This window comes from Antennarius striatus, chromosome 7, assembly GCF_040054535.1.
Source record: "Antennarius striatus isolate MH-2024 chromosome 7, ASM4005453v1, whole genome shotgun sequence".
Classification (NCBI taxonomy): Eukaryota; Metazoa; Chordata; class Actinopteri; order Lophiiformes; family Antennariidae; genus Antennarius; species Antennarius striatus.
Window position 1 is genome coordinate 10,937,564 of NC_090782.1, and position 12,938 is coordinate 10,950,501.

General features: G+C 42.0%; 1 protein-coding gene, 1 long non-coding RNA gene and 2 other non-coding genes across 5 annotated transcripts in view; 3 read left to right on the plus strand and 1 right to left on the minus strand.

Moving 5' to 3' along the window:
* prdm5 (PR domain containing 5) overlaps positions 1–12,938 on the plus strand; it is a 36,542-nt gene that overhangs the window by 10,525 nt on the left and 13,079 nt on the right. For both annotated transcript variants that reach the window (XM_068318524.1, XM_068318525.1), the window contains 2 exons: positions 6,967–7,127; positions 10,165–10,258. In XM_068318524.1, the coding sequence (XP_068174625.1) occupies positions 6,967–7,127; positions 10,165–10,258 (255 nt within the window). The remainder of the gene's footprint in view (positions 1–6,966; positions 7,128–10,164; positions 10,259–12,938) is intronic.
* Positions 664–736, plus strand: trnak-uuu (transfer RNA lysine (anticodon UUU)). Its single transcript has one exon. It is a non-coding gene; the product is annotated as a tRNA-Lys (tRNA).
* LOC137598448 (uncharacterized) lies at positions 3,587–4,296 on the plus strand. Its single transcript, XR_011036679.1, has 3 exons — positions 3,587–3,774; positions 3,935–4,042; positions 4,169–4,296. It is a non-coding gene; the product is annotated as an uncharacterized lncRNA (long non-coding RNA).
* On the minus strand, positions 4,767–4,839 carry trnak-uuu (transfer RNA lysine (anticodon UUU)). The gene has a single exon. It is a non-coding gene; the product is annotated as a tRNA-Lys (tRNA).

A 12,938-nucleotide genomic window follows, 5' to 3' on the forward strand; every position in this document is an offset into this window, starting at 1 on the left:
CGGTGTCAGAGTAGTTTTCTGTTTTTAAATTGAATTTAAAGCTGCAATCGGTTATACTAATAGGTTCTTCTAACATAATATTATATTTAAACTACAACTGTAAAGTGATAATAGGTGGGGAGTTTCAAATGGAACCACCAGCAGGATTTACAAATTAATAATGAGGTCAAAGTTTGGTGACACGAAAGTCATTGGCACAAATAAGTCCTCTAAATACACTGTTTGGATTGTTAGCTTGTTCTTTTTTCCACCTCTCATTTTAACAGTATCGAGATTTTTTGAGAATTTTAGAGGATATTTTATCTCTTAACTCAAATTCTAACCAAAGAGTTAAGGTCCACTAAACCTAAAAAAACCCCCAGAGAATATTCTAACCATTTCAATGCTACCTTTTAGAATTAAGCAGGCTATACACATTGAACTTCAGTTATCAAATCCTGATTATATGGTTAAAATATTGTTTTCAGGTAGTAAAATGTTTTCAAAAGATGCCGACAGAATTACGCAACTACTTTCTGAAATGACGCAGCTACACAGTTGTTATACCTAATAGAGTTTGTGTTGCATTTTGTGTCAGTCATCGAGTAGTATATGTGACTTCATAATAAGAGAAGAATACAAGTCTTATTGTGACAACCCCGTTATTGTGAGATTCTCGTCAGAGCCCGGATAGCTCAGTTGGTAGAGCATCAGACTTTTAATCTGAGGGTCCAGGGTTCAAGTCCCTGTTCGGGCGATGTTGTTTCTGTTCATCTAACAATTGTGTTTTGATGGTAAACCAGAGTCCAGGTCCAACAGCTGCGTCTTGATGTTTCTGGTTCTACATCTTACCGACGTGCTGTGAGCAGAAAAACAACTGTCCGCACAACTTAAGGAGGAAAGGGTGGCAATTTCTTTTGCCCTACAGTTCAATAAACTATTACCACCTAAATACTTATTTACTTGTTATTATTGTTTTTAGAGTTATTAATATTATGTAGGCAGAGCAATTTTTTGTGGTAGTAATATACTTGAACAACCAATTGGAAATTACAAATTTTTGAAGAAATGTTTCTTCCAATAGCTCTAGAACGTGTTCTAAGTAATCCAGGGGCAGTTGGCACCACTTCCATGGCAAAATGATGACAAGAACTGCCATGGGCATTTTAAATACTTTCATGATGGAGCGTTTTGCTAAAATATGTACTGTATACTCTTGTTCTTCTTTTCCTATCGGCTTTTCCCTTCAGGGGTCGCCACAGCGAATCAGTTGCCTCCATCTAACCCTGTCTTCTGCATCCTCTTCTCTCACATCAACTACCTTCATGTCCTCTTGCACTACATCCATAAACATCCTCTTTGGTCTTCTTCTAGGCCTCCTGCCTGGCAGTTCAAAACTCAGCATCCTTCTACCAATTTATTCACTATCTCTCCTCTGGACATGTCCAAACCATCTCAGTCTGGCCTCTCTGTCTTTATCTCCAAAACCTCTAACATGTGCTGTCCCTCTGATGTACTCATTCCTGATCCTATCCTTCCTGGTCACTCCTAAATAGAACCTCAGCATCTTCATTTCTGCTACCTCCAGCTCTGTCTCCTGTCTTTTCCTCAGTGACACTGTCTCTAGACCAAACAAGATCGCTGGTCTCACCAGTTTTTACACCTTTCCTTTCATTTTAGCTGAAATTTTCTATCACACATCACACCTGACACTTTCCTCCACCCGTACCATCCTGCCTATACACGCTTCTTTTCCACGCTCATTGCTCTGGACTGTTGACCCTAAGTACTTAAAATCCTCCACCTTCTTGATCTCTTCTCCCTGTAACCTCACTCTTCCACTTGGGTCCCTCTCATTCACACACATGTACTCTGTCTTACTGCGGCTAACCTTCATTCCTCTCCTTTCCAGGACAAACCTCCACCTCTCTAGCTTCTCCTCCACCTGTTCCCTGCTCTCACTGCAGATCACAATGTCATCTGCAAACATCATAGTCCATGGGGATTCCTGTCTAACCTCGTCTGTCAGCTTATCCATCACCATAGCAAACAAGAAGGGGCTCAGAGCTGATCCCTGATGCAGTCCCACCTCCACCTTGAACTCCTCTGTCACACCTACAGCACACCTCACCACTGTCTTACAGTCCTCATACATGTCCTGCACCGCTCTAACATACTTCTCGGCCACTCCAGACGTCCTCATAAAATACCACAGTTCCTCTCTGGGCACCCTGTCATAAGCTTTCTCCAGATCTACAAAAACACAATGTAGCTCCGTCTGGCCTTCTCTGTACTTTTCTATCAACATCTTCAAAACAAATATTGCATCTTTAGTACTCTTTTTTGGCATGAAACCATACTGCTGCTCACAAATGCTCACTTCTGCCCTTAGTCTAGCTTCAACTACTCTTTCCCATAACTTCATTGTATGGCTCATCAGCTTTATTCCTCTGTAGTTGCCACAACTCTGCACATCTCCCTTATTCTTAAAAATGGGCACCAGCACACTTCTCCATTCCTCAGGCATCTTCTCACTATCTAAGATCCTGTTGAACAACCCAGTCAGAAACTCTACTGCCACCTCTCCTAGACACTTCCAAACCTCTACAGGTATATCATCAGGACCGACTGCCCTTCCACTCTCCATCCTCTTCAATGCCCTCCTCACTTCATCCTGACTAATCTTTGTTACTTCCTGGTCCACAATAGTCACCTCTTCTAGTCTTTTTTCTCTCTCATTTTCCCCGTTCATCATCTCTTCAAAGCACTCTTTCCATCTTCCCATCACACTGCTGGCCCCTGTCAATAGACTTTCATCCCTATCCTTAATCACCCTAACCTGCTGCATGTCCGTCCCATCTCTGTCTCTGTCTTTCCAACCTGTATAGATCAGTCTCTCCCTCCTTACTGTCCAACCTAGCATACAAATTATCACAAGCCCCTTGTTTGGCCTTTGCCACCTCTACTTTCACCTTATGCAGCAACTCCCTGTACTCCTGTCTACTCTCCTCAGTCCTCTCAGTGTCCCATTTCCTCTTAGCTAACCTCTTTCTCTCTATACACTCCTGTACCTCCTCATTCCACCACCAAGTCTCCTTGTCTACTTTCCTTCCAGATGACACCCCAAGTACTCTCCTACCTGTCTCCCCAAACACATTAGCTGTAGTTGTCTAGTCATCTGGAAGCACCTCTTGGCCACCCAGAGCCTGTCTTAACTCCTTTCTAAAAGTCATTCAACACTCTTCCTTTTTTAGCTTCCACCATTTCGTCCTCTGCTCTGTCTTTGTCCTCTTCATCTTCCTCACCACCAGAGTCATCCTATACATCACCATCCTATGCTGTTTGGCTATGCTGTCGCCAACCACTACTTTGCAGTCACTGATCTCCTTCAAATTACACCGTCTACACAAGATGTAGTCTACCTGTGAGCTCCTACCTCCTTGATCACAATAGCTGTAGTTGTCCAGTCAGCTGGAAGCACCTTTTGGCCACCCAGAGCCTGTATTAACTCCTTTCTAAGAGTCATGCAACACTCTTCATTTTTTAGCTTCCACCATTTCGTCCTCTGCTCTGTCTTTGTCTTTGTCCTCTGCTCTTATAGGTCACCCTATGTTCCTGCCTCTTCTGGAAGAAAGTATTCACTATAGCCATTTCCATCCTTTTTGTAAAGTCAACTATCTGTCCTTCTGCGTTTCTTTCCTGGATACCAAACCTGCCCATCACCTCCTCATCACCTCTGTTTCCTGCATCAACATGTCCATTGAAGTCTGCACCAATGACAACTCTCACTTCTAGGTATGCTCTGCATCACTTCATGCAAGTCAAACCAGAATTTTTCTCTCTCCTCCAGCTCACATCCTACCTGTGGAGCATATCCACTAACAACATTGAACATCACACCTTCTATTTCTAGCTTCAGACTCATCACTCTATCTGACACTCTTTTTACCTCCAGGACATTCCTAACAAACTCCTCCTTCAAGATAACTCCTATGGAACAACTTGAACCCTGCTCCTAAACTCGTAGCCTTGCTACCTTTCCACCTGGTCTCCTGGACACACAGTATGTCTACCTTCCTCCTCTGCATCATGTCAACCAACTCTCTACCTTTTCCCGTCATAGTTCCAACATTCAATGTCCCTACTCAGTCCTATACTCTTGGCGTTCCTCTTCTCCCTCTTCCTACAGGCACACTTTCCTCCTCTCCTTATTCGACCAACAGTAGTCCAATTTCCAACGGCACCCTGTTGGTCAACAGCACCGATGGCAGTCGTTGTTAACCCGTGCCTCGACCGATCCGATATGGAATTCGTAGGTTTGATTCGCATGTTTGATTTGGCAAAAGTTTTATGCTGGATGCCCTTCCTGATGCAACCCTCTGTATTTATCCATGCTTGGCACAATAAGACACTGGCTTGTGTTCTCTTGTGGCTACATTCAAAATATCTACTGTATACGTATATGCTAAACACAAGAGGAGTTGTAGCATGCTTTATTTGGCAACTTTCTGTTTGCATATCCCAAATATTTATTACTATTAGTGTAGCTGTAGAACCAAAAACAATTTTGAACTTTCAGAAGTAAAAGACATTACGTCTGATATTTGCTTGATGTTATAATCCTCTCTGCATTCCTTAATTCTCTATCATCTTAGCTACTGGTCGAACAATATTTTTCCACCACTTATTGGGCTGACAGAGGTATGACAGTGGCAGTTTGTTATCTTGAGAAGGTATCCATACTTGTTATTCTGCATTAACGAGTCTCAATGTTGTCAAAACTTCACTGCCTGAACAGGGACTTGAACCCTGGACCCTCAGATTAAAAGTCTGATGCTCTACCGACTGAGCTATCCAGGCTCTGAGGTGAGATTTTCTGCTTCAACCTCATGACTGCCTCGTGTTCTGGAAAATGTGTACGTTTATGAGGTTTAACATTAGCAGGATGAATGCCGAACTTGTACAACAGGATACTTGCTCCATCAAAAACTGTCACCCGGAGTGAAGAAAAGACTTACACTCAAAAGAGCTGTGAGCTCTGCTCGTATTCAGCGCAAGAAAACACAAACAAATCCAATGGTTATTGATGAGGACACCTGAAACAGTCAGCAAGGAAGTATCAAATCAACTTTCACTGATCGTTGTAATACAGTTATTATCCTTCATTATACTATATTGTAACAGGGAATTATCTTGGAAAGCATTTTAGACTTATTATGGATCCCCAGGCAGCTTTCAGAGAAGTTACAGCTGCTGGATCTGAAGGATAATATTTTAGAGCAAACAATATAAAATCTTATCTGTCAGGTAAGACAAGCCAAAATATATTTTAGTTGAAGTTGATTTCAGGTTTTTATTTTCATTGTAGTTTATTACTTGAACATTTAAAAATTCGAAAGTCATTCAGATTAAAGGATAGTTTTAACCAGAAATTAGAAATTACAAATCAGTCATTTTCAATGCTGATGGGAAATTGGGTAAAATTTCTGTTCACAAATCAATTTAACAGTATTTTTCTTAAAAATGAAGCATGAACATGAAATGAATCCAGGCTATTGACACCTCTGTCAATCTAATAAATTAATATAGCCTCCAAGTTGGAATCATTAGTTTCTACGCAGTCTGATTAATCTGCATGCTTTTAAACCTGGTCTAGAGTATAATTTACAGGCTGTGTGATGTGAGCTTTTTGCCTTTAATTTAGAATGAATTGTTCATAAGTTGAAGTTTTTTGTCTTTCTTTTATGATCACTTTAAACCATTTCTCTAGCAGGTTTGAAACTTTTAAAGGTAGAGCTCTCCTAGTCAGTAATGTCTCACAAGTAATAGTTAGAAATCAGAAGTGAAATATATCCAGCAAACCAAACAAAATAACAAACAAAATCGGAAGATGAACAAATACCAACACTGCAAAAAAAACCATTAATTCTCCTAGTTTATTAAATGGAGCAAGCAAACCATGTGATTTCATGTGTGATAGATGTAGCATATGTTTGAGTTACTTCGCCTTATTTAACAGTTCACCTCCTGCGATGTGACAAATATTGTGCAGCACTGTGGTGTGTGTGTGTGTGTGTATGTGTGTGTGTGTGTGTGTGTGTGTGTGTGTGTGTGTTTGTGTGTGTGTGAGTGTGTGTGTGTGTGTGTGTAACTGACAAACAAATCTGCATGTATGCTTTGAAACCAGACTAATGGTCCAGAAAGGATGAGCTGTGTATGGGAGGGTGTCGTTGACGTTAATTAGCTTCAAACAAATGTTTTGATTGGATCAAAATCACATTGAACATTTCGTTGCTCTTACATTTTTATTGAGATCACCATCACTGACCTCGAGAACATGAGAATGAGCACAAGCTTGTAAGCATTTGCTCTTGCCAAAAGACACACACACACACACACACACACACACACACACACACACACACACACACACACACACACACACACATACACACACACACACACACACACACACACACACACACTAAACTACTCTGAAAATTAAATGATCTCTGCTTAATGGGAAGAACTGCTCTCTGGCAGCAGCGGCTGTTGTGGACGCTGAGAGCAGAGGCGTGAAAGAAAACATCAGGCGGCATAACAGCTTAGATTGCGCCCAATGTTCTGTCTGAGTACCGTCTGTCTGGAGTTTTAATGCTTTCACTGGAGTTATTTATAAAAATAAGACATGTTTTTTATAGGATGGTTTCGATGAAACATATGGCCAGCAGTTTTTTTTTGCAGTTTCCTTTGGGAAGCCAGCTACAGATACACAATAAAAGAACTAGAACCAGACCTCTGTAAGGACCATTGTTTGAGGTTGTCTGGTGCAATGAAACAACCTTCTTTGTAGTTTTCTGCCCACACAATCGCCCCGGTGAAATTGGTTCCCGTCTCGCACTGCGTGATGACTGCACATTTAGAGGCACAACAATAGATGACTGGAAAAATGGCTGTTCACAAATGTTCCTCTATTCTCCTTTTCAGGTGAGAGGACATTCAAGTGTGACCAGTGTGACTCCACCTTCAAGAGGAAGGACACGCTCAATGTCCACATCCAGGTGGTGCATGATGGCCATAAGAAGTATAAGTGCGACCTCTGTGAGAAGGCCTTTGTCACCCCTTCTGTCCTCAAGAGCCACAAGAAGGTGAGTGAAAAGAGCTCCAGCCCGACAAACAGCAATCATAGATGATGGCTGCGGGTCTGTGAAGTCTGTTTGTCCCGAAACTCTATTCAGGCTACTTTTTTTTTTAATCTATTCAAACTCTGACAACTTAATTTGTGAAGTTTGAGTTTAAAAGACATGGAAACATTGGACTGGGTTGCAGCAATAAAACACTTCATGCTGACTTTATAAGGAAAGGAGTGACACCATCTGCTTAACCAGAACTGCTTCCGTTGCCTCTCATCCCTTCGTTCTCTTCATCCCTGGAAAGTTATGCAGCTAAACTCCACTAATATCTGGGACTGTCAGACCTGGCGGAGGCATCTACGTTGACCGTTGCTGCCCACGAATACTTGGAAATCAATTCAAATGTTGATTAGAAATGGCAGTTAGTCCATTAGCTCTGCAGGGTTTCAAAGCCCCAAACAGATCTCGCTTCAGATTATGAGCCCTAAATCTGACAACGTCCGGTGTGGTTAAGCATCAAGATTAAACCCAAACAGATTCTTGGCACACAGCAAAAGAAAATGTCTCTAAGGTTGTCTCAGAACAGTAGGGCTGACGACTGGCATGCTGGACCGTCTCGCTGCTTTCGGGCTCTGCAGAGAGATCTGGCCTTGATCAAAGCCAGGTTGCCGAGGAGACCAAAACTTACTGACCATGTTTACGTTTGCAGCTTAATCCTGCTTCTGGCCATTGATGGGGTCTTATTTACGTACACCTAAGATACTTTGGCCCCCAAATAAAGACAAATAGTGCTCATCAACCCAAGTGCTCATGTTGCGTTAGCGTCAACATCCATACGCAGCTCCGTGCGCCATGTCTGATTTTGCACATATGATGAACATCAAGACTAAATGGGGCAGAGATAAGCAACTTTGAACATCAAGACAACCAGACATCTGATTCAGGTTTACATTATTCTAACAAAATGATGTTGCTTTTTAGGCAGGCTGAAAATAATATTTTCACAAAAGGTCAATCTCTTGTTTATTTTTGTAATCAATGGTTTAGTCTGAAAAATAGTCCTAAAGTAAAAGAATGCAGCACGAAACCTTCAAAGCTGCCTGATCAACAACTGAAGTTCAAGTTTCATCACAATCATAGCATCTGTGACCTGAGGAGGTTTGTCTTTCCTTCAGAGGGAAGCAACTGAAGCAAGTGATTGATTATCAGATGACAATGAGATGCTGTCGGCATGTCGGCCATCATTTCTTATCCGCAGTGTATCTCCTTCATCTTCTTCATTGTATGTATTCAATACAATACAGTCTACTATAGGAAATGGACATGTCCCACACTGCTGCATATTTCATCCACCTATGACTCCCATTTAATCCAATAACTGTTTCAGTGGCTCTCTTCTGAGCGCATGTATGCACTGACATAGCCACTGACTCTGAATATGTCAAAATATTTGATAGTGATTAGATTGAAAGAATGCTTTTATCAAATTTACATTTCTTAAGTGTATTGTATTTTAAAGAATTGAAAGCACAGACTTTTTTGTGGAATATAAATCAGTATAAAGATGAGACTTAATAACTCATCTAAACTGAGAGCGAACGACCTTGTTTGTCCTTTAAAGGAACATAAGAACGGAGTGTCTCCCTGCAGTCCTACGTGAAATCCTGTCCATTTGTGGTAGAACGGACCCGTTCTTATACAGTACGTGGAGCGCTCTTGTGTTACAGTCGATGTTTTCTCCTCACAGAGCCCTGATTACTGTTATATGAGAGGGCGTGTGTGTCAGCATGTATGTTCATGTAGTGTATGTTTTGCGCATTGCACAGGAAGGTCTCACCTCTGTCAGTGGTTCTCTGGAATAAGTCACACGAGAGTGAAAATTACAGGGCTGGTGTTTGAGCAGTTACACAGACATACCGATCATTTATGTATAAAATGGTTGAATAATTACCTCCAACTACCAGCACACACCACAGGTATGATTCGGAACATTTTCTGGTGAGATTGCCAGCACTCCCTTGTGGGTGTTTGCTCACAAAAGCCACAAACCAGCAATGTTTTCTCTACTACATAAACAATGCAACAGTGTTCCATCTGGGACACAAGTGTTCATATACATGAATTTGTCTCTGCGTGGTTGTGTGTGAATGAATGTGTGTTTCTACGCGAGCACGAGTGTTGATGGAGTCTTTGTAACGAAACACCCGAGGTGTCAGAGAGACACAGCGGGGTGATGGAGGAAAGGATGGGGGCCCAGAGAGGAGGTGTTCCTGTATTGTTGTACTGCTGTTGAAACTGTCGCTCTGAGTTTGAGCCTTTCGTTCTCACAGACTTACAGCGGGCCAGGAGGAGTGCTTCAGAGTGTACATTTCAACAAGCTCAGAGTGAAGAGGAGCGAGTGTGAAAGGGGTGGAGGGAAAGGTAGAGGAGGTGGTGCAGTCTCACTGCATTCTCCTCTTCGCCGGCTACATGTGCAACCCTTATGGGCCGGCGGAGCTTACCATTGTAGGCTGCTGGGAGCTGAAGAAAGAGGAAGAGGAGGGAGAGGGATGAGTACATACATGCACCTTGGCCTTTGGTCCCCTGGGCTCTGGACCCTGGCAAATCCGTATCGTCTGTGTTCTTTTGATCCTGCCTCCAGGGCGGCTCAGTGGATCCCCTGTCATGTGTACATGTGCATCTCCATTCACTGGAAGGCTTGTTAGCGGTACATTACTGGAGAAAATTACATTTTGTCTGTCCAGTTAGAGAAAAAGATCTAAAGGAGGCATTTAGAGTGGAATCTGGAGTCTGGAGTCACTTTTATCAAACAGAAAAACCCAAATCAGATTATGTTTGTATGAATGGTTTGAAGATACATTACAATATCGTGTAATTTTCTATTTTTGATAACGTTCAGATGAGCCTCAGATAGTTATATTGTTCTGACATTGAACTCCAGCTATCACAGTCAATCTTATTTTACTTTGTAATGTAGGAAGGATGTAGGATGAACGTTACAAATGCTTTTCTTAACATCAACCATGCGTGTGTTTTCTCATTTCTCTGCCAGACACACACGGGTGAGAAGGAGAAGATCTGCCCATACTGTGGACAAAAGTTTGCCAGCAATGGCACGCTGAGGGTTCACATCCGCAGCCATACAGGTCAGCTGCCCACCAGCTCAGCCCCAGCTGAGCTGAGCTGTCAATACCTCCTCCTGCATTTAAAGATTGCTTCTTACTATCATCACACTGACACGATTATTTACTTATTCACTACGTTTTCAACTGCAGGATGTTTTATCACAAGCAGAGCCAGACTTTGCAAACAGCAGAGACACATTTTTTCCCCAACATTACTTCTGCATCAGGTCTGTAATCTGATTATTTTGGAAGTATCTCTTACTTCTTTCACAATATTAGTGATTGAAGAGCTGCTTCCTGACTCATGTTCCTGTATGGAAGAACAGAAACAGCAGTGACTTTTCCTCACTACATTTGACTTACTCAGACTATTTAATGTGTGTCTCCATTTGGATGTAATTATTTTAAAACTCAGTTACAACATGTGTCATTATCTCTTCCTTCATCGCCCGATTCTTCTGTTTGCTGCTGAATCATTGTTTGCAGCTGCGTTTGTTAGGAAGTGAATGATTTTCACGATGATCACAAAATGTGTTGATGTAGCTGTTGTTATTTATGTAAATAAGGATGCAGATAGATAACTTTCCTGGAGGAATGTGCTGCTGCGCGGTACAATATCAGGCTTGTTTGAATATGAAATGTGTCGATCAGAATTTAATGCAACATAATTTAATTTGAGGAAAACATGATGGTGCGCCGCTTGCTCCTGTCTTTGCACTGCCACAGAAATAGAGCCCTGGGTGTTCATTAAACTGCCTTAAACTGGAAAGATACACATTCCTGTTCGTCTCCTTACCAACAGGCTGGTGCAGAGAGCTGGCACGACCACACACACACACAACCGCACACACGCAGACACACACGCACGCACGCACACACACACGCACGCACGCACGCACGCACGCACACACACACACACACACACACACACACACACAGACACACATATATACAGACTGGTGGGCCTCCAAACGCTTCACTTATTCTTTCTTTCTTTCTGTGCCCACAACTGGTTGCCGCCTTTTCCAAACGCTGACTGAGCTTCTCCGATCTTATCCTCTCATTGTATCTTATTGTTTATGTCGCACGCGCGCGTGCGTGTTTGTGTGTGTGTGTGTGTGTGTGTTTGTGTGTGTGTGTGTGTGTGTGTGTGTGTGTGTGTGTGTGTGTGTGTGTGTGTGTGTGTGTGTGTGTAATTGTCTTTGACTGCTTGCTTCTGATTTCTCTCTGAAATGCAGTTATGATCATTTTATCTTAAATGTATTGCAGTTAAATCCACGAGTCTCATTTTGGAGGTGGTCCTGATGAACTCAGGTAGAGACACGTCATCGTTACGAGACCACATGGATACCGTTAGAAAATCGATTACTTAGTTAAACAACACAGAAGTTATGTTGCTATTGCAGAAAAACATGTCATGACAAAATCTTTTTACAGGTTATGACCAGAGGTGGGAAGTAACAGAGTATAAATACTTCCTTCATGTATACTTAAGTTGAATTATCTGGTATCTTAACTTTACTTCAGGCTGAATACAGCAAAGGTAGAAGCGGAACTAATGTTCTAATCCCATAATTTAATATATTGATTATTTATTAGTATGACATTTACATTTTTTAAAAATTAATTCCTGTTGAGTAGATGTACAGCCACCTGTTGCCATTACAAAATATAAACTTATCAAGTAATGAAAAGATCTTGTCACATAATTAGATATAAATTTAATAGTTTTAACATTAAAGTTTATATTTACTTTGTGTGTGTGTGTTTGTGCGTGCTTGCGTGCGTGCGTGTGTGTTTGAGTGGTGGCAGGACGACGGTCGTTGGAAAGCTCACCACACTTTGTCAACAGCCTCCTTTGTGTGTGAGTGTGTGTGAGCTGTGCATGTGTGTGTTTTCGTACATGTGTAGTGTGAAGGACAAACCAACAGAGAGAGAGAATCTATTCCGCTGTGGGCTGCGGCCCAGTCTGATTGTATTTATATAGAATAAACAAAAGAGAGGAATGCTGGGGGAGGGGTGGGAGCCGAGGGGACACCTCAAAGAAAGAAAGGAGGGGAGAGAAAAAAGACCACTTCAAGAAAGCATCCAGCCGAATGACCCTTGACCCTGACTGGCTGTAAATCTGTCCCCTCGTTCTATAGAATGAGATTTTTTTGTTTGTTGTATTTTGTGGGAGTCCAAAAATAAGCTGAAAATTGTGAGTCATTCCTCGAGCGACAGTCCTGACAAGATGCTTCTTGTCCTCAGACAAAGGTTGGGAATTCTGACACAGGATTCCTTCTGTGGATCTTATGTAGACTGTGTGATAAATGTGGAATGTCTTAATCATAAAACATCACAGTTAATGTAAGTGGACCTTGAAAAGATGGCTGGTGGGCCTGTTGGTAACGTCTTTAAGGTGGCCACCAGCTGAGCTAAAGGCCTTTAAACCTACAGCTTCTGTGGACGACAGACAGGAAAGCTTGACCTTGTTTGCCTTCCTGTTTCACAGGAACGAGTCAGCATTGATTATTTACCTGCTAAACACAGAAGACTTTGTGGGAATTTCCTTGTCCTGTCGTTTCGCCACCAAAACACTGGGCAACATTGTTTGAGAAATGGGTAAAGAGAGAAAACTTGAGGTTTTAGAGGAATTCTAGGGTATCAACCTGTGTGTGGAGACGCTGGCACGACGTGTACTGTGTATTTAGTTTGGATT